General features: G+C 33.6%; 1 protein-coding gene across 5 annotated transcripts in view; it reads right to left on the reverse strand.

Moving 5' to 3' along the window:
* P4HA1 (prolyl 4-hydroxylase subunit alpha 1) overlaps positions 1-25,028 on the reverse strand; it is a 76,468-nt gene that overhangs the window by 34,850 nt on the left and 16,590 nt on the right. For 4 of the 5 annotated variants that reach the window (XM_033130415.1, XM_033130414.1, XM_033130411.1 and 1 more), the window contains exons 2-5: positions 22,908-23,015; positions 21,331-21,427; positions 18,986-19,137; positions 16,721-16,858 (exon numbers count right to left, since the gene is read on the reverse strand). In XM_033130415.1, the coding sequence (XP_032986306.1) occupies positions 16,721-16,858; positions 18,986-19,137; positions 21,331-21,427; positions 22,908-22,998 (478 nt within the window). In that variant the 5' untranslated portion in view covers positions 22,999-23,015. Of the gene's footprint in view, positions 1-16,720; positions 16,859-18,985; positions 19,138-21,330; positions 21,428-22,907; positions 23,018-25,028 lie in introns of all 5 variants that reach the window. The other variant, XM_033130413.1, reaches the window with a different exon arrangement.

The following is a 25,028-nucleotide window of genomic DNA, read 5'->3' on the forward strand; positions in this document are numbered from 1 at the left end:
CTATTCACTTTCTTGATGGTGTACTTTGAAGTACAGAAGATTTAATTTTGATGAAGTCTAACTTATTCTTTTATCAGTGTGCTTTTGATGTTGGCATGTCAACTGCTTTCCAAAGTGAAACTTCTATATTAAGAAAAAGCTATTTAACAGTTCACATGAGATAAAACATAAATTGAAAACCAAAACACTTGGAAAAATATTTAACCCTCATTATTCCTTAAGAACTATGAAGTTAAAACCATAAAGAAAAATATTTTTAAACAACAGCCTACAAATATAATATTGTATGTTAACTATAGTTTAATAAAAATATTTTTAAAAAACCACAATAGCCTACATTTATTAAGGTCTTACTATGTGTCAGGCACTTGTCACTCATTTAACTCTCAACGCGCTCTAGATGAGGGACTAAAATAGACAGGTTAACTATTGTGCTAAAGGTCATCCAGCTAAGAGCCAGAATTGGAATCTGTACAATATGACTCCAGAAGTTTGTGCGAATATTATACCATAAAATGGCAAAATTTCATAGCGGGAGGGAACAGTAGATTGGTAACTTTACTTTTGAGACATTCAGCAATGAGACAAGAATAATAATTTTATACCCTATGAACTGATACTAGTATTTTTCAGTTATTTCCTTGAGTTTAGTGCTGGGGGTTTGGGAAGAAACACCTTGAGTAAACAATTTGTGTAGCTGAATCAAATATTATTGTTAAAAACTATAATAAGCTAAAAGCAAGGAAATGTACAGGCAGATACGTCAACATAATAAAATGGTGTTTTTCATTAAGAAAGATAATTTCAAATGCCATATAGGAAAGCCAAAAAATCTAGATGGCAGTATGTCAAAATGTTAAATTGTTACCCTGGGGGATGGCTTATAGGTAAGCTGTTTCCTAAATCTTGACAACTTTCTACCTTTTCAAATATTGTACAGTTATCATTACTTTCATAAGAACAAAGAAAAAATAGAGAAAGAAATATAGAAAGAAATATAAAAAATATAACTCTGATATGTACAGATGACAGTAACTATATAACATTTCATCTTTATAAACAGTAAATCAGATGAGTTACTTGGAGATTTTAAGGGCCTTAGTATTTTATGTTGTTTTTGGTTTATATCATGTTAAGTAAGTAATGGAGAATAACTAACTTCTGGACCACATATGCGGCAGCAGGGAGCTTCTGACACGTAGATATATATGCTGGATAAAATATAACAATTATCCATTTATACTATAGCCAAGTTCATAGGAATGAAGCAAACCTCTTGGGGCCAACACCAAAAAGGAACTTAAAATCCAGAAAAGTAAGGAGAGGATAAAGCTGCATCTACCTTTGAGGAAGTAACCAGATCAGAGACATAGGAGCTTGATTTTTAACCACCAAGCAAGAGACAGGAGATAAAGCCCTCAAGCCCAAGTAAAGTGGCAAGTTGGTCCTAAGAACCCAAGAATTACATTTTGAATAAATGCACTAGAAAAAACAACAACAACCTGTCAGCTGGCAAAGAGAAACAACAAAAGAACTTATTTTTCACAGTCTGCATTGTAGATAGGAAAAAAAAAAATTCCACAGAATTTGACAGGCATGCCCTCAGGGAGGTTTTGATTTCAAATTTACACTATCTCCATGGTATGGTAAACTACAGCCAAGCAATTAATTTAAAGTTGTCCTAGGTTGGTAATGTCATGGGACATCTAGCAGAAGCAACATTTATACTCTGCAAAAAGCACCCTTACCTCAGATTTTACAATATTCCCATACACAATCTGAAGAAGTGCACACACTCCAAAATTACAAAGCACATGATGAAATAAGCCACTATGAGCAAAATAAACAAAAATTATTCAAAAAACAGTATTAGACATTCTTCAAATTGTTCAGATATTGGTGTTATCAGATTAAGAATATAAAATAACCATGATTAAAATGTTTAAAGAAATTTTAAAAAATAGAAAATACAAACATATACAATACCCTAAAAAGGACCGGGCAGATTTAAGTAGGAAAAAAACCCAGAATTTCCAGAAATTATAAACAAATCAATAAAATAAAAACTTATTCGTCAGGTTAAACAGCAAGTTAGACACACATAAAAAGAGAATAAACCTAGAAGACAGAGCTGAATAAATTTCCATGGCATATACAACCCAGGATGCAGCAGAGAGGAGGTATAAAGAAGAAGTGCCAGTTAAAAAACAAGGAATTAAAAATAAGGTCTAATTATGTCTACTTGGAGTTCCAGAAGAAGACAGAGAGAATGTGGGAGAGGCACTATATACAGAAATAATGGTGGATAATTTTCCAGAATTAAAACACACGAAACTTCAGATACAGGAAGCACAAAGAATCTCAAGCCAAACAAAGTCAGTGTACGGGTTTCTTAAAGATGTGTTACATCAAGGAGGAAAATAATTCTAAAAGAAAAGCATGAGGTATAAGAAAGAATTAAAAAAAGAAAGAAAGAAATTGGTGTACATATGAACCAATCTAAATTAAAGTGAACTAAGAGATTGGCAAAAATCTCAAAGTTTAACATTTTTTGGTGATGCTGTGGGGAAATGGGCACCCTCGTAGATTGTTAGGAGAAATGCAAAATGATACGACCACTATGGAAGAAATTGGGACAATGTTAGGAAAATTACCTATGCATTTTACTCTTTGATTCAGCGGCATACTTCTGGAAAAAAAATCCCAAAGATCACTTAACAAAAATACAAAATAACATGCACAAGGTTATTGGCAGCATTATTTTTAGAACGGCAAAAGACTGCAAACAAACCAAATGTCCATCAAAAGGGGCCTAGTTATGTAATCTACGGCACCTCCACAAAATAGAGTAACATGCAGCTGTAAAAGGAAATGAGGATTCCTATATATGATATAAAGTGATATGTAGGTCATATCAATAAATTAAAAAACCAAGGTACTGAAAGTATTTATACCATCCTACCTTCTGGGTTTATATTGAGAGAATATATATATATATATATATATATATATATATATATACATTTGCTTATATTTTCAATAAAGAAACAAGGAAATAGAAAAGAAAAACTAATGAAATCGTAGTTTTGTATAGGAAGAAGAAAGAAATAGGTTGAAGAGTACAGAAATGAAAGTGAGACTTCTGTCAGTGGACCTTATTAGTATAGTTTGAACTTTAAAAACATATAAAAAGCTTTGCATAATTAAAAATAATATGGGACGGGGCCAGCCCGGTGGCTCAGGCGGTTGGAGCTCCGTGCTCCTAACACCGAAGGTTGCTGGTTGGATTCCCACATGGGCCAGTGGGCTCTCAACCACAAGGTTGCCGGTTCGATTCCTCGAGTTCCGCAAGGGATGGTGGGCAGCGCCCCCTGCAACTAAGATTGAACTCGGCACTGGAGCTGAGCTGCCGCTGAGCTCCCGGATGGCTCAGTTGGTTGGAGCGCGCCCTCTCAACCACAAGGTTGCTGGTTCGACTCCTGCAGGGGATGGTGGGATGCGCCCCCTGCAACTAACAATGGCAACTGGACCCGGAGCTGAGCTGCGCCCTCCACAACCATGATTGAAAGGACAATAACTTGACTTGGAAGAAATCCTGGAAGTACACACCGTTCCCCAATAAAGTCCTGTTCCCCTTCCCCAATACAAAAAAATTTAAAAAAATAAAAATAATATGGGCGAAATGGATGAAGGTGGTCAAAAAGTAAAAGATGTATCTTTCAGTTATAAGATAAATAAGTCGTGGGGATGTAATGTACAGCATGGTGACTATAGTTAACACCTCTGTATTGTATATTTAAAAGTTGTTAACAGAGTAGATCTTAAAAGTTCTCATCACACACACAAAAATGTGTAACTATGTGTAGTGATGGATATTAACACACTGTGGCAATCATTTTGCAATATTTACATATCTAAAGTCATTGTGTTGTACACCTAAAACTAACACATTATATGTGCATTGTATCTCAATTTTTTAAAAAATGGTTAAATATTAATAACACCATTTGCAGTTTTAGCTCTCACATGCTTTTAAAAGCTCATTTCATTTTCATGGCACTCCAATGAAAAAGGTATTATGACAGAACCCCAAAATGGATATTGTCCACTAAAAACAGTTTCATGTTTCTATATTGGAAAATGTGTTATCACACTTCATTGTCAACACATTTCAAAGTATAATAGATATTTAGAAACCAAAACAATATAAAAAATTTGAATAATAGAAGACAAAGATAGAATATGAATTTAAAAATGAGCCTGAAATAGATTTTCTTTCAATAATAAAGATGTAGAAGAAGAAAAAGAAAAAAGAAGGCGGGGGAGGAGAAGAATGTTTCCCAACTTTTTTTTTTTTTTGGTTTCCCAACTTTTGATATCAATCGTTGAACAGTAATTGTGAGACTCATGGTGGTTTAATGTTAATGTCAAAATATCTGGTCTCCTAACCCCAACTTCTCTGATCTAAATAGAGAGATACAGCATTTTCATGGATTAGAAAATTCTATATTGTTAAGATGGCAATGCCGCCCAAATTCTCCCCAAGACATAACACAATCCCAATCAAAATTCCTACAAGCTTTTTTGTAGAAACTGACAAGCTGATCCTAAGATTTACGAGGAAACTCAAAGAATATAGAATAGCCAAAGCAATTTTAACAAAGAACATGGTTGGTGGACTTATCCTACTTAATTTCAATACTTACTATAAAGCTTACTTTGTATTTATATATTATACATTTATATATGTATATTACTTTATTACTTGCTATAGTAATTCAGACTGTGGTGTTGTATAAGGATAGACATATAGATCAATGGAACAGAATCAAGTCAAGAAATAGATCAAGTGATTTTTCACAAAGATGCCAAGGCAATTCAATGGGGAAAGGAAAGTCTTTTCAATAATGTTGTTCAACCAACTAAGTATTCATATTTTAAAAAACAAACATTGATCCTTACTGCCTACCATACAAATCTCTTACTGTGAAATCTGAAACTATGAAACGTCTAGGGGAAAAAAATAAACAGGGAAAAAATATTAATATTTGAGACTCCAGGGGAGGCAAAGATTTCTTAGATATGACACCAAAAGCACTAACCATGAAAGAAAAAAAAATTGATAATTAAACATTATCAAAATTTAAAACTTTTGCTCTTTGAAAGGCACCGATATGAAAACAAAAAGACAAAAGACTGGTTAAAAATATTCACAACACATTTATCTGATAAAGGACTTGCATCCAAAATATACATAGAACTCTTAGAACTCAAAAGGATATGAACAGATTCTTCATCAAAGAAGAGATATGACCACTAAATACAAGAAAAGACATTCAACATCATTAGTCATCAGTTATGACATATGTATAACAATGCAAATTAAAACCACAATGAGATGCCACTACCCACTAGATTGGTTAGGATTAAAAAGATTGAACATACCAAGTGTTTGCCAGTATGTGGAAGAACTAGAACTCTTAGAATACACTGAAGATACGAATATAAAATGATACAACAATTTGGCAGTTTCTTAAAAGTTAAATACACGTATACACCTACCATGCAACCAAGCCATTTCACTCCTAGGTATTTAATCAAAAAAACCAAAAATATAAAACGAATAATAATAATAAAATAAAAAGAGACTAATCCCTAAACATTGGAGAAAAAATACTGAAATGAACGAACCCAACTGCATAACACATTGAGGGCATAATCACTTAAAGAAATAAATTACTTTGCATGTTTTTAATACAATACTTGCACTGATCATACCTTGTGTATTATAAGGATAAAAAGTACAAAGAAATAAACTGCATTCAATAGTCTTAATGTTATTAATGATATAGGTACTGGTATTTTGAAATTATTTTAGGCATATTATAGGATAACACAAAGAATTATGTTAATGTCATTGGAACCAAGAGTTTCAACACAAAAGAGATATAAGTATAAACTTTTGTAATCTTAAAGTTGAATTGGAATTAACAATATGAACTCACATATTTCCTATTCTGTCCATTGAAAACACCTAGCTAGAATCAATGACAAACTCAATAGCAATAAACATCCCTAGGACCTAGCTAGACTCTGCTCCCTAAGTGTCATTCCCCATTATAAAGAATCAAGGTTCAGGGGCCGGGCCCGGTGGCTCAGGTGGTTAGAGCTCCATGCTCCTAACTCTGAAGGCTGCCGGTTTGATTCCCACAAGGGCCAGTGAGCTCTCAACCACAAGGTGGCCGGTTCGACTCCCACAAGGATGGTGGGCTGCGCCCCCTGCAACTAGCAATGGCAACTGGACCTGGAGCTGAGCTGTGCCCTCCACAACTAAGATTGAAAGGACAATAACTTGACTTGGAAAAAAAGTCCTGGAAGTACACACTGTTCCCCAACAAAGTCCTGTTCCCCTTCCCCAATAAAATCTTAAGGGAAAAAAAAAAAAAAGAATCAAGGTTCATTACAGAAATGCCTAATTCCTGCTCTAAGATAGAAATTTATAAGGTAAGCCCAGAAAAATTGAGCCAGAAAGCAAAGAAGCTTCTTGCTAGCAAAGAATAATAGGATCATTTCAGAAAGACAAATTAACCAATCTAAAGAGGCCCCCACTAGCCTAAAATGGGATAATCTGAACATCAAACAAAATAATGAATATAATGGATTGAAATACCAAAATATATAAAAATCTATGAGTCCACAATGATACTTCAGATAAAAATCACTAGTCACTACTGGAAGTTATTAATGACATCAACTTATTACCTGAAAATTGATACAAGGAAAAGAATCAAGGATTTGTCCTGCCTTTCATGTATAAAGTACCATTCAAGTATTCAAAGTACCAAATGTTCCTAAAAGTTCTTATTTATAGAATTCCAGCCAAGAAAAGTAGAAGGAATGGTGGAATGAGAAAAATCACCATTTTGTAACCCTTATGAAATTAGTTCTAGGCAATGACCATCAAAGGCTGCCAAAACCATTAAATGAAACTCATGTAGAACTTTTCATGGAGGTATCACCACTGAAGCTACTCATCAATCAGCATCACAAAAAGTGTGATGCCTGGTCATGCAATTCAATAAAAAGTTCAGAGCGCCACCTATAGAGTTAATTTATAAACAAATCTAACTGCGTCTCAAGCTCTAATCAGTTTGCAGGAAACACAGGAGTTAGAGGAACAAGTTAAACCACACAAAAGGAGAAGTCAAGGCAACTCCAGAATGTGGTACATTCCACAGGGCATATGGCCAAGTTTTTCCAACTAATCAATGGAACGGGGGGGGGGGGGGGGGGGGGGGAAGGGGAGAAAGAGAGGAGGGAAAAATAAAAGATTTAGAAGACATAACCAAAATATGCAACTGTATAAAAAGATATCTTTGAGATCACCAGAGAAACTGAGTATTGACTGGATATTAAATTATACTAAGAAAATATTGTCAGTTGGTTAGGTTGAATAATAGTAAGTGACTGTGTTATTTAGAGTAAAAAAAGACCATATTGATCAGTTAGATATGCATATTGAATTACTAATGAATAAAATGACACATTGTCTAAGATTTGCTTTTAAAATAATCCAGTAAAAACAACAACAAAAAGGAGGAGTACAAGGAACAGACAAAACAAGAATGGCAAACTGTTAAAAACTTTTGAAGTTGGGTAATGATGGGTACCTGGAGGCTCCTTATGTCACTACTTTTATTTTTTATATTTGATATTTTCCATAATAAAAAGTTTTATAAAAAATATGAAAAAGGAGAAAGCCATTTCCTAAGGGCTCTTTTTATACCTTATAAAGAAAATCCCTTTTTGACAAAAAGGGATTTTTAGTCAAAAATTTCAAAAATGAAAATAACCAGTATATGATAAAAAAAAGATAATAAAAAATAAATAATACTTACCTGACAACATATCTCTTTGAATATATAGTTCTGAGAATAAGTCAATTATCGTACTAGAAGTCATGCTTCAGAAGAGTGAAGTTTTTAAAAGAAACTATTGGTCGAAAGCAGACTAACCTACATTTTCTCTGATAAGAAAGGTATAATCTTATACATTTATTTAAGTGTCTGATAACATCACATAGGAAATTGCTATGAAAAGGAACACGACGGTGTTTTCCTTAATGAATTTTGATTGAATACACTCCAGAGCCACTAAATTGGCTACAACAGGACTTTGCTATAACCTATCCAATGGTGCCAACATCTATTTTTTTTTAAATGCTAGCAGAAAAGGAGTTTATGAGAAATGAATTAAGAAGAAGTAAAGTGATGGGCATATTTTGCTAGTGATCAGACACAGTCACCGAATAGGGGAAAGCATGCCCTCGTCTTGGGCGAGTACTGTTACATTCCAGCACCAAGCAGAGTCCTAGCACAGAGGTATATGCACTGGAGGTTCACACTGACCAATACAATCAAATAAAATATTCAAAACATACAACTACTTCCATTCACTTTTTTTTTTTTGCCTCCTGTTAGTCACTTATGGATAGTAACTAATTATCAATGTACTCCTAACATGAAGATGAAGATCCATATTTTGACTCTTTTCCCTTAACTAACTCTCTACTCCAAACTCTACTCTAGGAAAGGCTCCTAAGAAACTAACTTATTAATAGTTTAACATGATGCAATTCCAGGAACCAAAAAAACATATTACATTTTGACTCTCCTATTATTTTTCAGTTATGAGATTGGATATACAGTTCTAAGGTGAGCTTACGATTCAGCAATAAGGAATGTTTTTCTCAGGGACATGCAAACGACATAAGAACAGTATGCCATTAATACACATAGGTAGCATCGGTAATATTTTTTATGTGAGCTGATGTTCTGGCAACATTATTTGAAAGCATGACGGAGATAGCAGAGGATCTTTACGTATTCTGTTTTGGTAGTTCAAGTGTCTTTGTTTATCTTACTTATTGATCTATTCACAATTATTAAAGGCCTGGGAATCAAATTCTTAGAAGAAGAAAATGAAAGAGAAGTGATGTAGCTTTTCAAAGAGAAGGCCATTTCCAAAATAGAGAACATGAAAAGAAAAAAATAAATGGGCATGAAGATGAAGAAAATGAGATAAAGAAAGTGATGTTGGCAGGAAAAGACTATAAAAAGCTTTCATAAAAAGGGCAAATAGAATTTGATAAGAAAAAGTTGTAAATTCCTTTGGATCAAAGGAAGTGGCATGGACGACTGGCATTAGCATGCCAAACTGAATGTAGTAACCCAAATTTAAAGTAAACTAACACCAAAAAAGAGTCCTTTTAATTTATTATCACAATATAAACGATAATATTATATGACAGTTTAGAAAAAAATTTCTTAGAAATACATTGTTGTGGCTCATCTGATTTTAAAATTCTTATACTTCACAGGAACACTTAGTGGATAAAAACTTGATTAGTAAGGGAGAAATATGTTTAAAGTGCATACACTTGGGGAGTTGGTGTCTTGCATCTGAAGCAGAATGGTGCACTCATAGCTGAGGGAGCTCCGGAAATTTGTGGAGAATCTACTCCTTGGTGTAGTAACCTTATCAGCTCCCCCAGACAGTGATGTAGTGATGTTAAGAGACCGACAGCGTGAACATTCAACTTCTACCTAAAGTAAATACAATTTTATATATAAGACATTTGTCATATCCACCCCGCCACACACACACCGAAAAAAAATCACAGCTGAAAAAAAGAAAAGTATGATACTTCTGGAAGACACAGATCTAGTCAACAAATCAGGGTTAGGAACAAACTGAAACTAAACGAACAGTCTCTATGAACTATAAAGACTTCACTGATGCCAATGCCTATACTTATCAGATCTTATATTAAAGTATCAGCAACTTATATTAAAGTATCAACAAAGCATTTCAAAAGGATTCCCCCTTTTGAACAACAAAGCATTTCCCCCAAAGGAGGAAGAAACAGACAAAGCGAATCAAGGGGTAACATAGCCTTAATAAAAATCCCCTGAAATCAGCATTTCTCTGATTTTTTTTTTTTTTTGCTTTGGGACAATTAAAAAAACAAACCAGGGCAGCCGGTTAGTTCAGTGGGTTAGAGCGCGGTGCTCTTAACAACAAGGTTGTCAGTTCGATCCCCACATGGGCCACTGTGAGCTGCGCCCTCCGCAACAAGACTGAAATAACTACTTGACCTAGAGCTGATGGGTCCTTGAAAAACATACTTAAAATAAATAAAAGTTTAGGAAAAAAACAAACAAATAAACCATCCTTTCCCCAGCGCTCACTCCCATTACTTCACACGTAAAGTGCTACAATTTTAAGTCTGACAAAACCAAGTGTTGACACGGACATGAAGAAATGGGAACTCTCATACGTTGTTGGTGAAAGTATAAATTGGTGTATCTGCCCTGGAGAACAACCTGATAACACATAGTAAAGGGGACGAAGCATATATCCTGAGTTCCTATACCCTAGAGAAACTCTTGCATGTGTGTACATGGACACAAGAAGACATAAACAGGGATGTTTGTTGAAAACTGTTTAACATGGCAGAAAACTGAAAATAACCTAAGTGTCCATTCACCCACAGAAGAATGAATAAATCAATTGCATCATACACGACCATATAGCAGTTACATGAATTTCGTCAACATAAATGAACTTACTCAAAAATATTAAGTGAAAAAGGTTGCTGAAAGATACACAGAGTATGATATATTATTTGTTTAAAATTTAAAAACACAACAATACAATATATGTAGTAAGGTATTAGGTTGGTGCAAAAGTAACTGCAGTTTAAAAGGTTAAAAAAAATTTGCAAAACCACAATTACTTTTGTACCAACCTAATATAAAAAGATGGAAGAATACACACCACGTTCAGAAGTTCTACCTCTAGAAAAGAAGGGAAGGTGCACAAGACGCCTTCAAATGTATATGTGATCTTTGTCAAGAACAGAGAAAGTTTTGGAGAACAAAGACAGCCTGAAAACTGTTTATTAGTTTACTTTAGTGTTACAATAATTTTACCACTTACAGGATATAATATGCTTAGGAAATTTCAGTCGCTATACTTATAAGGAATTTGCATGAAAGGAAAATTCAGTAAGAACTAGCCCAAAACAGTGACTTGAAGAAGTCAATAAGAAGAGACAAAGTGCATGGAAAGGATGGACATTGCTCCAACGAAAAATAATTCCACATATTCTCAGAATGTTTTACTTTCAGCTATTCTCTATGAAAGTCTTACCAAAGGATCTCTAGATTAAAGGCTAGGTACTGAGGATCCCAATGAATTTCCTAAGACTAAGCAGAGCAAAATTGGGGTTAAATAATAACCAATGTCATTTTGATGGGAAGATAATGAAGTTTTAAATGAAAAGAAATATAGTAAACTAAACGAAATTTATTATCCCCACATACACCAAACCTGCTTCTTTTGTGTTCCCCTTTCGCTGAATGGAATCCATCTAGTTGTTGAATCCAGTGTCAAGCCCATCATCAAATTCTACCATTCGACATCCTCAGTAGCTTGATAATCTATCCACTTCTCTCCATACCCACTAGCTACCACTATCATCTCTTATTTAAATTTTTACAACGGCCTTCTCCCTGATTTTTCTGTCTCAACCCCCAGGTCTTAATCCAGTCTCCTTTCTGCAGCCAGAATAACATCTCTAAAATGAAAATCATCCAACTTCCCTATTGAAAACTTTTCAATGGCTCTTCTCCACATGGCTTACAAAGCCCTTCAAGAGGTGGCTTCTACTTACCTATCTAGCCTCCTCTCTCACTACTCTCACAAAACCAAACCTCCATTATCCCCACGTCACTCATATACTCACCTGTTGAACAAACTACTTGTTAGGGATCTGATATAAAATGCTCTCTCCTCCTCTCTAGACTTTATACATATTCTTTCTGTTTGGAATACTTTTCTCATGCCCACTTCCGCCCCACCTCCACCCCCACCAATTTCCTGGCTAATTCCTTGTCCATTATATCTCAATTTTTTAAATTGTCATGTCTTTCAGGAGGTCTTCTGTTATGCCTCTTATCAAGTCCAGAATTAGGTTTCCTTTCATGTGCTCCCACAGTATCCTAAATTATTCTCATCCAGGCACTCATCGTACTATATCATTAAGAATGTAAGTACCCGGGCCGGCCCGGTGGCTCAGGTGGTTCGAGCTCCGTGCTCCTAACACTGAAGGCTGCCAGTTCGATTCCCACATGGGCCAGTGGGCTCTCAACCACAAGGTTGCCGGTTTGACTCCCCCAGGGGATGGTGGACTGCGCCCCCTGCAACTAACAAGGGCAACTGGACCTGTAGCTGAGCTGCGCCCTCCACAACTAAGATTGAAAAAACAACAACTTGACTTGGAAAAAAATCCTGGAAGTACACACTGTTCCCCAATAAAGTCCTGTTCCCCTTCCCCCAATAAAAATCTTTAAAAAAAAAAAAGAATGTAAGTACCCGAAGGGCAAGAGCAGTGTAAGTCTTATTCATTATTGCGTCCTTAACAGTACCTAACATAATGGGTGGCACATATTAAATAGTTAATATCTATTATATGAATTGATATTTTAAACAGAAGCCAATTTAAAAAAATAAGATTATGATCTTATCAGAAGTGTATAACGTATAATATTAGTAGAAACAGAAAATAAAATAAAAATTTGTACATTTTTGGAAATCCAGCTTAATGGAATTATGTTCCAGCTTAATAGAAACTGTATTTATTCTTATGTCATGGTTAGTTTTCCAACTTAATACTTCACCCCAAATGAAGGGAGATGAGCAAGAAAACATCTTAACAAATAACTCATCCTACTATATTTTCTTACTAAGAAAATAAATTTCAGTATGAAGACAGAGGTACTATTTCACTGCTCCAGTAGATAATGCCAAGGAGATAGTAATGATAATAAACTGCACACTCATAAAAAAAAAAGAGATGGCAAATAGTAAATCATCATGTGAAGTTAGAAATCAGAACACAAGTAAAACTAGAAAATCAAAAACTTTGTAGAAATTAAACAACACATTCTTAAACAACCAATGAATCAAAGAAGAAATCCCAGGGGAAATTAGAAAACACTTAAAGACAAATGAAAATGAAAACTCAACACACTAAAACTTATGGGACACAGTAAAAGCAGTGCTAAAAGGGAAATTTATAATTACAATGCTTAAACTAAAAAACAAGAAATATTTCAAATCAATAACCTAATTTTACAATTTAAGAAACTGGAAAAACAAGAACTAAATTCAAAGCTAGCAAAAGAAAGGAAATATTAGAGCAGAGATAAACTGAGAATAGAAAAATAGAGAAAATTAATGATCCCAAAAGTTGGTTCTTTAAAAAGATCGACAAAATTGACAACCCTTTAGCTAGATCAACTAAGAAAAAAAGAAGATTCAAATTACTAAACTCCGAAATCAAAGTGTGGACATCACTACCAACTCTACTGAAATACAAAGGATTATAGGAGAGTACTGTGAAAAATTATACACCAACAAATTGTATAACCTAAATGAATTAGACAAATTTCTAGAAACACAAAGCCTACCAAGACTAAGAAAGAAAGAGCAAATCTTAATAGACCTTTAACTACTGAATCAGTAATCAAAAGTGTCCTGAAAAAGAAATGCCCTGAACCCGATGGCTTTATTGGAGAATTTTACCGAACATTTAACACCAATCATTCTCAAATTTTTCCAAAAAACTAAAGAGGAGAGAACACTTCATATCTCATCCTACAAAGCCAGCATCATCATTATACCAAAGCCAGGCAAAGACACAACAAGAAAATTACAGACCAATGTGCTTTATGAACACTGACATTAAAATAAAATCCTCCACAAAATATTAGCCAACAGAATTCAGCTGCGTATTAAAAGGATGACCAAGTGGGATTTATTCCTGGAATGCAATGATGTTTCAACATATGAAAATCGATCATTATAATATACCACATTAACAGAATAAAGAAAAAAACATATCATCTCAATCAATGCAGAAAAAGCATTTGAGGAAATTCAATACTCTTTCATGATTAAAAAAAAAAAAACACTCAACAAACTAGGAATAGAGGGAAATTACCTTAACATAATAAAAGATAGCTTTGAAAAACCCACAGTAAACATACTCAATGGTGAAAGACTGCAAGCTTTTCCTTTAGATCAAGAACAAGAACAAGGATGCCACTTTTGCCACTTCCATTCAACTTACTACTGGAAGTTCTAGCCAGAGCAATTAGGCAAGAAAAAGCAATAAAAGGCATCCAAATTAGAAAGGAAAAAGTAAAATCTCTGTTAGCAGATGATATTATCTTAAATGTAGAAAACCCTAAATATTCCACACAAAAAACCTGTTAGTTATTAATAGTAAATAAATTCATCAAAGTAGCAGGATACAGTCAACACACAAAAATCAGTTGCATTTCTATATATTAACAACATACAATCTGAAAAGAAAATTACTAAAACAATTCTAAGAATAAAATCCTTAGGAATTAACCAAGGAGATGAAGGACGAATAATGAAAAATACAAAACATTACTGAAAGAAATTAAAGAAGACATAAATAAATGGAAACACATCCCATGTTCATCGAGTGAAAGGTTTATATTAAGATGTCAATACTACCTAAAGCAATCCACAGATTCAATACAATCTCTATCAAAATCCCAATGACATTTTTTGCAGTAATAGAAAAACCCATTCGAAAATTCATATGGAAGGAATCTCAAGGGACCCCAAATAGCTAAAACAATTTTGAAAAAAAATGTATTCACACTTTCTGATTTTAAAACTTACTACAAAGCTACAGTCATCAAAACAGCATACTATTGGCATAAAGACAGACATATAGACCAATGGAATAGAGGCCAGAAATAAACCCTTGCTTGTATACTCAAATGATTTTTGACAGTGGTGCCAAGACCATTCAATGGGGGAAAAGGACAGTCTTTCCAACAAATGGTGCTGGAAAAATTAGATATTCACATGCAAAAGAATGAAACTGGACCCTTACCTTACACCATATGTAAAAATTAACTCCAAATGATCAAGGACCTAAAGATAAGAGCTAAAATAATAAAACTCGTAAAAGAAAACATACGACAAAAGCTTCACAACATTGGATTGGGCAATGGTTTCCTACATATGACCCGAAAGGCACAAGCAATACAAGAAAACATCAACAAATTGGACTTCATGCAAATTTTATAATTTTGTGCCTCAAAAGACAGTACCAACAGAGTAAAAAGGCAACCCACAGAATGGGAGAGAGTATTTCCAAATCACATATTTCCTAAGGGATTAATATCCAGAATATGTAGAGAACTATTAAACAACAAAAAAAACAACGCAACTTAAAAATGAGCAAAGAACTTGAACAGACATTTCTCCATACAGATGGCTGCTAAGCACATGAAAATATGTTCAACATCATTGATAATTAGGGAAACGCAAAACTATAATGAGACAACACCTCACATCTATTGATAATTACCAAAAAAAAGATATATATATATATATATATATAGAAAGAGAGAGAGAGAGAGAGAAGAGAGAGAGAATAACAAGTGTTGGCAAGGATGTAGAGAAATTAGAACCCTTGTGCACTTTTAGTGGGAATATAAAATGGTATATCTACTATGGAAAATAGTATGTCAGTTCCTCAAAAAATTAAAAAGAGTTACCATATGATCCAGCAATCACAGTATATACCCAAAGTACAGAAGACAGGGTCTTGAAGAGATATTGGCACACCCATGTTCATAGCAGTATTCACAGTAGTCAAAATGTGGAAACAACCCAAGTGTCCATTGATGGATGAATGGATAATAAGCAAAATGTGGTGTACATACATGATAATTATTCAGCCTTAAAAAGGAAATTCTGATATATGCTACAACATGGATGACCCTTGAGAACATTATACTAAGTGAAACAAGCTAGTCACAAAAAGATAAATACTGTATGATTCCACATATATCTGTGGAATCATAAATACTGTATGATCCAGGTACTTAGAGTAGTCAAAATCACAGAGACAAAAAGTAAAATGATGGTTGCCAGGGCCTGGGGAAAAGGGGGAATGAGAGTTATTGTTTAATGCGTATAGAATTTCTATTTCCCAAGATCAAAAGAGCTAGAGAAATGGATGGTGTGATGGTTGTACAATAATGTGAATGTAGCTAATACCACTAAATTGCATATTTAAAATTGGTTAAGATGGTAAATTTTGTTATATGTTTTATGTACAATAAAAAAATTTTTAAGCAAATTATCATGAAATAGTTAGCTGTAACTTAAAAAAAAAAAGTTTTGCCAAAAACAGATCAGGAAACAAGATGTTGCACACTGCAGAAATTTTAAAAACGTGTGCATACCACCAAGTTTTGGTTTTTAAATTACTGAACATAAATAAACTTTGATTATCAATTCCCTTTTAACTTCACATACGAACATTGGGTCTTCTAAAGAAAAACATCTGGAAAAATGATTGCTCTTTTTCATACACACTAAAATTGCCTACTTCAAGTTAGTTCCTATAATTATAAGCTTTCACAGCTATTAAGTCCTAAAGAAATGGAAGGTTGTTTAGTCTTAGTCCTCAAATGCTGTGTAACAAACTAAAGTAAAATATCTTAAAATACAAAAATATTTTTTTACATTAACATTGCTTTAATGGACTGAACAGAGAAGCCCAGTGATAGTAGTGTTTATAGACTAGAAGCATTCTTACCTGGAAGATTACCCTTTGAGATGGTATCTGTATCCAAATTGTAGGTGTCCTGAAGACGCAACAGAGCTTTGGCTGCCCCAATCTGATCTTCATCATTAGGGAAGTACTGTCTCTGAATGGTTAGGTTAGAGATAAAGCCTGGAAATAGAGGGGGGGAGAAAAGACTCTAGAACCTCAGAGACTTCCAATTTCCAATACAGTCTTTACAAAGACTTTTCAAAACTGATTTTATTATAATTTCCGCTTTACCATGTTCCACATGCTCAATGAGAAAAAATTAAATACATTGAATGAGACGACATACCTCCAACTCATCCAATCTTCCCAAACCCTTTCTAATGTTGATCTGAGATCACTACATAAATTATATCTGTATGTATTAGCAGATAAACAACAACTAACATAATTGACTTTTTAGTTACACAATATAGCCTCCATTAAGCTTGAAGAATGAACAGATTTATGAATTTGAAAATGACATTCAATGGCAACCAAATATATTAATACTTTCACATAACAGATGATAATGTATGCTCTTAAAGTTGTTTTCTTCTTCCATGTGCCACACATTATATAAATATGTAATCACATAAAGTTTGGTGGAATTCTTTAAAAGGATGAAGAGTTATTAATTATATACTTAAGATCAGGTAAGCCAACTTATTAAAATATAGTTAGATCTGTTTAATTGTTGAATATAGTGTTCATCAGTCAAGATTTGCTCTATATAAAACCTAATCTTAATTTTAAAAGTTTTCATATAATATAGCAAAAACCAAACTAACAAACTAATTACTGGTAACTATATATAACTATTAAAGAGAATGGGGGGCTAAATACTCCTTAAAGAACCAAAACAAAAACAAAAAGTGATTTAAAATTTTTTTAATGTATCTGTCAAGGTATGAGACTTCCCTCACCTCTCATTTCCTTATCAGCTATGTGTATTTTGATCAGCAGAAGGCCAGGTATTTTTACGTTAATGCATATGTACAAATGAACAACTAGTTGGAAGAGGCCTGAAGTTCATTATCAAGCATTTTTAATTTTTTTTTTAGTTTTAAGACCAACTCTCAGTCATAATAACCACATGGAATTTTATAAGCAAGTTTTTCAAATTTTACAGAAGATCATAATGTTTTTTATTCCCCAAAACAAAATCCCAGAAGTTGCTTACTTCCCCTCTAATAAACATATACATTATAGCATTATGGATGACTACCACAGATTAAAATGTCAAATTCTCAAGGTTTACCTTATAAAAAGAAACTTAGGTCAGTATTTGAGAATTTTAAATAAATAAATTCATGAATATGTATGTGTGTACATGTGTGTGTGTGTGTGTGTATACACACACATACATGACCTTAAAAATGTTCTCAGAGTGTTATATAAGAGAGCAATAATCACAGGTATTTCTCATCATGAAGAAGTATTCATAGTGCTTACATTAATTTTTCTTTTCAAGGCTTCCTGCCCTATGCAAAATAGTTTACTGCTCACAAACACTTGTAAGCACCCTTGAAGTATTGCATCTACATAGCTAGCTCAATTCTCTCTTCCTCCCTCCATCCCTCTCTTTTTTTTTTTTTTTGCTACCTTCAGTCATTCAGCAAATATTTGAGCCTCTACTATATACTAAGCACAATCCCTTTAGTTCCTCCAGACTTAGTTTTCTGTGTTTGTTACTAAAATATATTAAACACCTCAATATTCCAGCTCCAACTTACTTCAATTAGAAAGATATTCATTATTACTGTTTGTGGCCTCAGTTTTTAATTTATTGTCTACATTAAGTTAAACAATCCTAACTTTAAAAATAGTATGTAGAACACCTCTAACACTTTTCCTTATAGTACACCTCCCGATACATTAAAAATTGATTAGAAGGTACAGTCTATCCATAAATTTATGAACTCTGAGAGTAATCCTAAAATGAAAATGACTACCTCCAGAAATGAAACTATATGCCAAATAATCAAATCACTTTTGTATATGTCAAAGCAAACTGCACAAGTGTTAATCACCAATAGAAATCACTTCCCTTTTTTGACAGTAAGTTTTATTTCTTTGTTTTCAGTTTTTATCTTTTTTTTTAATCAAGGAATTCGGGATCTAGAATAAATTAACCATGATCAAACCAAACACACCCCAGCAATAATTAACTTGATATTCGGGGAACTGAATTTATAACTACTTTTAGCATTTCTACAGGTGGTAGCAATAGTGCCTTGCTTGGCTACCTAGGCTTACCATCTCACTTACCATCGGACATATCCTTAAGGACCAGATTCTCCAACTCACTCCACTCAGTGTTCAGACGTTTCATTAACTTGAATGCATTTACAGGGTGCCCAACAAATCCTTCTGGATCTTTGGTTGCTGTGCTGGTTAGCCGATCTAACTTCTCTGCCCATCTATACATGTAAGACACATTAATGGAGTACGCATACACTTAATAAGGAAAAACACAATTTAGTGAAACATGTTTTCGAGTTAAAACTATATCTAAAAATTCTGTTTAAAAGTAAAATTATAAAGGTTTTCTAAAAAGCAAATTCTCTTATGGATAAAATCAAGCTTGGTTGAATCAAAATATAACCACAAGACTTTCTGTTTTAGTTTTGTTTCTCCAAAATGGTTACAGCAAATGGAACCCATCTTAGTAAAAGTTGTAATTGGAGCTCTCTAGGAAGAGTCTAAAATTTCATTTCCCCATAGGTCCTTGAAGCCAAATAACTGATTATTGCAAAGTACAAATTAGCCCAATTCAAATTCAGTTACATATTCATTTAAATCAAACTTACACCAAAATTTTACATTCAGTACCTAGAAACTATATTGTAAAACAAAAAATCTGGTATGGAGTCAGGTGGGTACTAGATTTAATGGGGGGATCACTTCATAAGTTAAATAAATTTCTAACCACTATGCTATGTAACTGAAACTAATGTAATACTGAATACCAACTATATTTGAAAAATAAAAGGATCTGAGGACAGACTCCAAAATAAAGAAATTTATGCTCACAAATGCAAGACAACTGGACAAATTAAATAATGAGAGCTCAAATGTTATACAAGATTTAATTTTCAATTTTATAATTTCCTTTTGAAATATCTCGACTTGAGAAAAGACTTGACAGAGCTGAATGAAAAGAAGTTGATGAAAAGAAGTTGATTTGTGAGGAGGCCTAAAAACTCTGCAGCATTTATATTTGGTGAAAAGAATCATAAATAGACACCATTAAAAAAAAACAAAAACTGAATACCTAACTACTCATTAAACAAAAGATATGAAACCTCAGATCAGGATTAACTATGAATCTGAATCAATTAAAAATAAAGTAACATTTGAGGAAAATCTATATCAATTAAATAATACTAACCATACTTATCATTGTAATCTCTAGAATGGAGCAATAGGAGTGAAGGATAAATAGAATTCGAAAATTGTTACAGAATGTGGCTTGATTAGAGAGGTTAAAGGACAGAAGATATTAGCAACCATTTAAAAAACTTGTCAGTTACTAACCAATACCCATTTATATTCTAATCTCAATCCATGTGAACTCTTGGCCCAGGCCTACCTCTTGCTTTCTGTTCTCCTATTTTACCCATTTCAGCCGGCTTTTGAAGACTGACAAATGGCTCTTTTTTTATTATTTTATTAAATTTATTGGGATGACATTGCTTAATAAAATTATATAGATTTCAAGTATACAATTCTATAATACATCATCTGTATAGTGCGCTGTGTGTTCACCACCCACAAAGGTACTGAACTTACAGACCTTAGTCTTAGAGAGGATTTTATGAATTTAACCTCAACGGCAAGGGAAGTAAAATCAAAAATAAATGAATGTGGGCCGGCCCAGTGGCTCAGGCAGTTGGAGCTCCATGCTCCTAACTCCGAAGGCTGCCAGTTTGATTCCCACATGGGCCAGTGGGCTCTCAACCACAAGGTTGCCTGTTTGATTCCTCGAGTCCCGCAAGGGATGGTGGACTGTGCCCCCTGCAACTAGAAAACAGCAACTGGACCTGGAGCTGAACTGCACCCTCCACAACTAAGACTGAAAGGACAACAACTTGACTTGGAAAAAAGTCCTGGAAGTACACACTGTTCCCCAATAAATTCCTGTTCCCCTTCCCCAATAAAATCTTCAATAAATAAATAAATGTGATTTCATCAAACTAAAAAGCTTCTACACAGAAAAAGAAACCATCAACAAAACAAAAAGGCAACCAACCGAATGGGAGAAAGATATTTGCAAACAACACCTCCGATAAGGGATTAATATCCAAAATATATAAAGAACTCATACAACTCAAGGGCAAAAAAACCCAAACAAACCAATTGAAAATGGGCAGAGGACCTGAACAGACACTTTTCCCAAGAAGACATACAGATGACCAACAGATATATGAAAAGATGCTCAACCTCACAAGCTATAAGGGAAATGCAAATCAAAATCACAATGACATACCACCTCACACCTGTTAAAATGGCTATTATCAACAGATAGCTTTCACTTCCACCCAATGTTTCAGCTGTAGAAAGAAAACATCCAGGTGGAGTCAGAGTCATAATAAGTAAAACACGTTGCTTACTTTTTTATTTGTTCTAATTTGTCTTCTTCTGCCTTAATATAGTCTTTCAGGGAAGTCACCAGATCTTTCTCTGTATTGATCAAATCAGTCATCTGACCTAAAAGGAAAAAGCGTTATCAAATACTCATATTCAGGAATAATTTAAGAATAATCAAGAATGCTTCATTCTATGAGTGGATTTAACTGGCATGAATCTGATATGTTGGAGACAGCATTTCTTTCTCCTTTTCTTTTGACCAGATAAATAAAAATAAAGCCCCAAATTTTTCTAATCATGTGTTCCAATTCTAATTTTCAGCTACTTAATTTTACAAGCTTGGACCATATCAGCAAATTGGGTTCTTTTTATTATTTATTATATTTTTATTAAATTTATTGGGATAACATTGGTTAGTAAAATTATATAGGTTTCAAGAGTACATTTCTATAATACTTCATCTATATATTGCACTGTGTGTTCACCATCCAGAGTCATTTCTCTTATCACCATATATTTGACCCCCCATTTACCCTCATCTAACACCCCTTTTTCCCCTTTATCCCCTCTGGTAACCACTAAACTGTTGTCTGTGTCTATGAGGTTTTTTTTGTCTTGTTCATTAGTTGCTTTCAGTTTTATATCACACATATGTGTAAAATCATACAGTTTTTTATTTTTTCTGTCTGATTTATTTCGCTTGGCAAATTGTTTTTTCATTTAAAATTTCATTTAAATAAAATGAATGTTGTTTCATTTAAAATAAAACACTACTTTCCAAGGATCAATAATTCTTCTTCCTTAGTTCCCCTCTCACTGTTTTCCGTTTTTGAGGATAATTAGAATTAAATTTTTATTCAATAAATAAAAACCATAGTAACAAAAAGTATTCTTCATAATTGAAGTTCAAATAATCCGTATTTAGTTATTTATAATGGGATGAGAGGACTCATCATTTTATATCCCAAAATTAGGTGTCATAAATATAACATTCGTGTTTTAGTTGGCTCTACAATTACATAAAGGTAAAGCTGGTCAACAGGATGAAGGAAAACATCTCATTTAAGACAGATGAAACCATGCATATAAGAAAATATAGAGGATACACATCGAACCGTGACGAGTATTTCTGGAAGAAAGAGGACATGTCGGAGGTCTTACATTCTATATATTTCTGTTTTTTCCCCACTTTAATCAATACTTTTAAAATTTTTTGAAGAAATTATGATGTAGAAAAAAATAACGTGTTCACAGTAGATTCTTAAATGGAAAAAGCAGGATATGAAATAACGTGCAGTATATTGTTTGTGTATCTGTGCATTAAAAAGGACTACGTATAAGCATTAGATTATTTGCTGGGTGGACCCATTTACAAAAAATTTTCTTTGGTATGCTTTTCTAAATTTTCCTAAGTTCCTAACCTGTAAATGTATTGTTTTCGTAATCAGAAAAAAAGCAACTTAAAGAAAAATAAAATTGAATTTTAAAGAGAGCATCTATTAGGGAATACAGTGTGTTCATTTTTACTGAGTTAAAACACTGAAAAATGGAAATTTTTAAATGCAAAAACAATACAAACCAAAAAAGAGTTAAGACTTACCAATTGAAGTAAAAAAGCCTGGATGGGCCAAAGACTGGGGAAGTAGAATCCCTACAATTAAAACACACCGGATCATCTTGGAAGACTTCATTTTACAGCTTTACACACCTACAAGAGAAATATGGCCATTACAAAAAAAAAATTGAAGGTAGGAAAAGTTCCTAACCTATTTTTTTCTTACAATCAAAATGTAAGTCACCCCAATGCTAGTGCCCATGGGACTATTGTTAATTCTTGTAAATTGATTTAATATTAATAAAAGCTACTATCTTATTTTTCACATAATTAAAGTACTCTAGCTTGATATTTCATGTTTAAAAAAATGCTTGTTATCAACTGACAATTTATGCTTAAAAATTCAACGAGTTTATTTTCTCCTTAATTATTACTACGATTAGAGTAACCGAATAGCCTGAAAAATTACTTTTCTGTGATCTAGATTTAAACCATCGGTTTCCCATAAAAATATACAAGTTTATTAAAGTAACTTAATTTAAATATTACCAAAATACATTCTAAAATGTTAGAATATGTTTTAAGAGAAAAAAAGCTTTCAGAGCTTTCTGATTAATCCTTTAAATTCCAACTGGCTCCATCTTTTCCCTATATGGCTTTAAATTTTAAAATAAGTTCAATTAAAGTTGTAGATTTGGGGGTGATGTAAATGTTCTAAAATTGACTGTGGTGATTGATAGTTAAAGAACACTGTGAAACTACTAATAACCATTGAATCATGAACATTAAATGGGTGAATTGTATGGTATATGAATTATATCTCAATAAAGCTATTATTTTTAAAAAGTTGTATAGAATCCAAAAAGAATAAACAGCACTGTCAATTTAAGCTCGTAACTTTACTTAAAGGACCTAGTGTTGAGTTGCTTTCTCTTATCTACTGTGTTCTATGTAAAAATAAAAAATCCTTAGCCTAGTACATAGCTGTGGTATTTTTTTTTAAACCTGGCAGCAAAGCCCTTTTGCTTTTATTTTTGTCCCCGGGAGCATTGTCTTTTCGGGAATGGATTCTTCATGGCAGATGCAGATACCAAACAGCAGAAAGACTGAGCCGGCTTTGCCACATGAGCCCTCTTCCCTTGCTCCTTTCTCCATCACACACCTGCACTTTAAGTCCTCCTTATTCCCTTACAGGAGAAAAAGTTACCGTGAAAGTACCATTTGCCCCAGTAACACGCTCCCTCTGGTTACTCTGACTTGTCACCCTATTCCTCATTGTGCAGGCACCTCTGACTCTTCCCCAGTGACTTCACCTAAACGAGCAGGTCCAAGTCCACACTGAGAAGCTCCCTATTCTGCAAAAAAATAAAATAAAAAATAGCCCCACTTTCCTAACTTGAATCTCAGTAAAAATAGCTCGCCATAGAAACGAACATTCTGGAAGTACTCCTAAGTCTCCTCCCTCAAGCTTGCTGCAAGCTTCCAGATACTTCCAGAACCACACAGTAGTAAAACACACTGCTCTCTTGGCTGCTTTACAGTAACTCTTTGGGAAGGCTTCTAGAATGTAGCAGATGCAGACACTTCCTCTCCTGGGCTCCTGCCAAAGCACTAGGCTTTTTCAAAATCCTGGACTGTCTGAATAGTCTAGAATCTTCTCACTGTTTAAATGGGTTTCTGCCATAATTTTCTTCATGACTAAATTTTATTTCCAGAAAATAAAAATGCTTCTGCTGTACTAACAGGAAGCTGATCAGAAATGTTGTCTAAATGTTTAGCTCTGATGAGAAAGTTTAGATTTGTCAGATAAGAGGTTATCACTTTTTTCATTGATAAATATGTTGTCACTAAAGTTTCTTTGTCATCTTTCATCATCCTTAAACCTCACAATGAATCAAGAACCATTAGCCTACAGAAATTACTTGAAAATTGCATTTTAAGAATGATAGAGCTTATATAAAAATCAAAGCATTAATCACCTGAAGAATATACCTTTATCTTACATCATGCTGCAAAATAAATTCTAGGTGGATTAAAGAGTTATAATCAACAAAAAAAAACAACAAAAATTATTGGATCTCTCAAATAGAGAATTCTAAGCTTAAAAATGATGAAGCAACCTATTGAAAGCCAGATGGAATTTAAATACACAAAATAATTTAGGTT

Source organism: Rhinolophus ferrumequinum, chromosome 16 (genome assembly GCF_004115265.2).
Source record: "Rhinolophus ferrumequinum isolate MPI-CBG mRhiFer1 chromosome 16, mRhiFer1_v1.p, whole genome shotgun sequence".
Lineage (NCBI taxonomy): Eukaryota > Metazoa > Chordata > Mammalia > Chiroptera > Rhinolophidae > Rhinolophus > Rhinolophus ferrumequinum.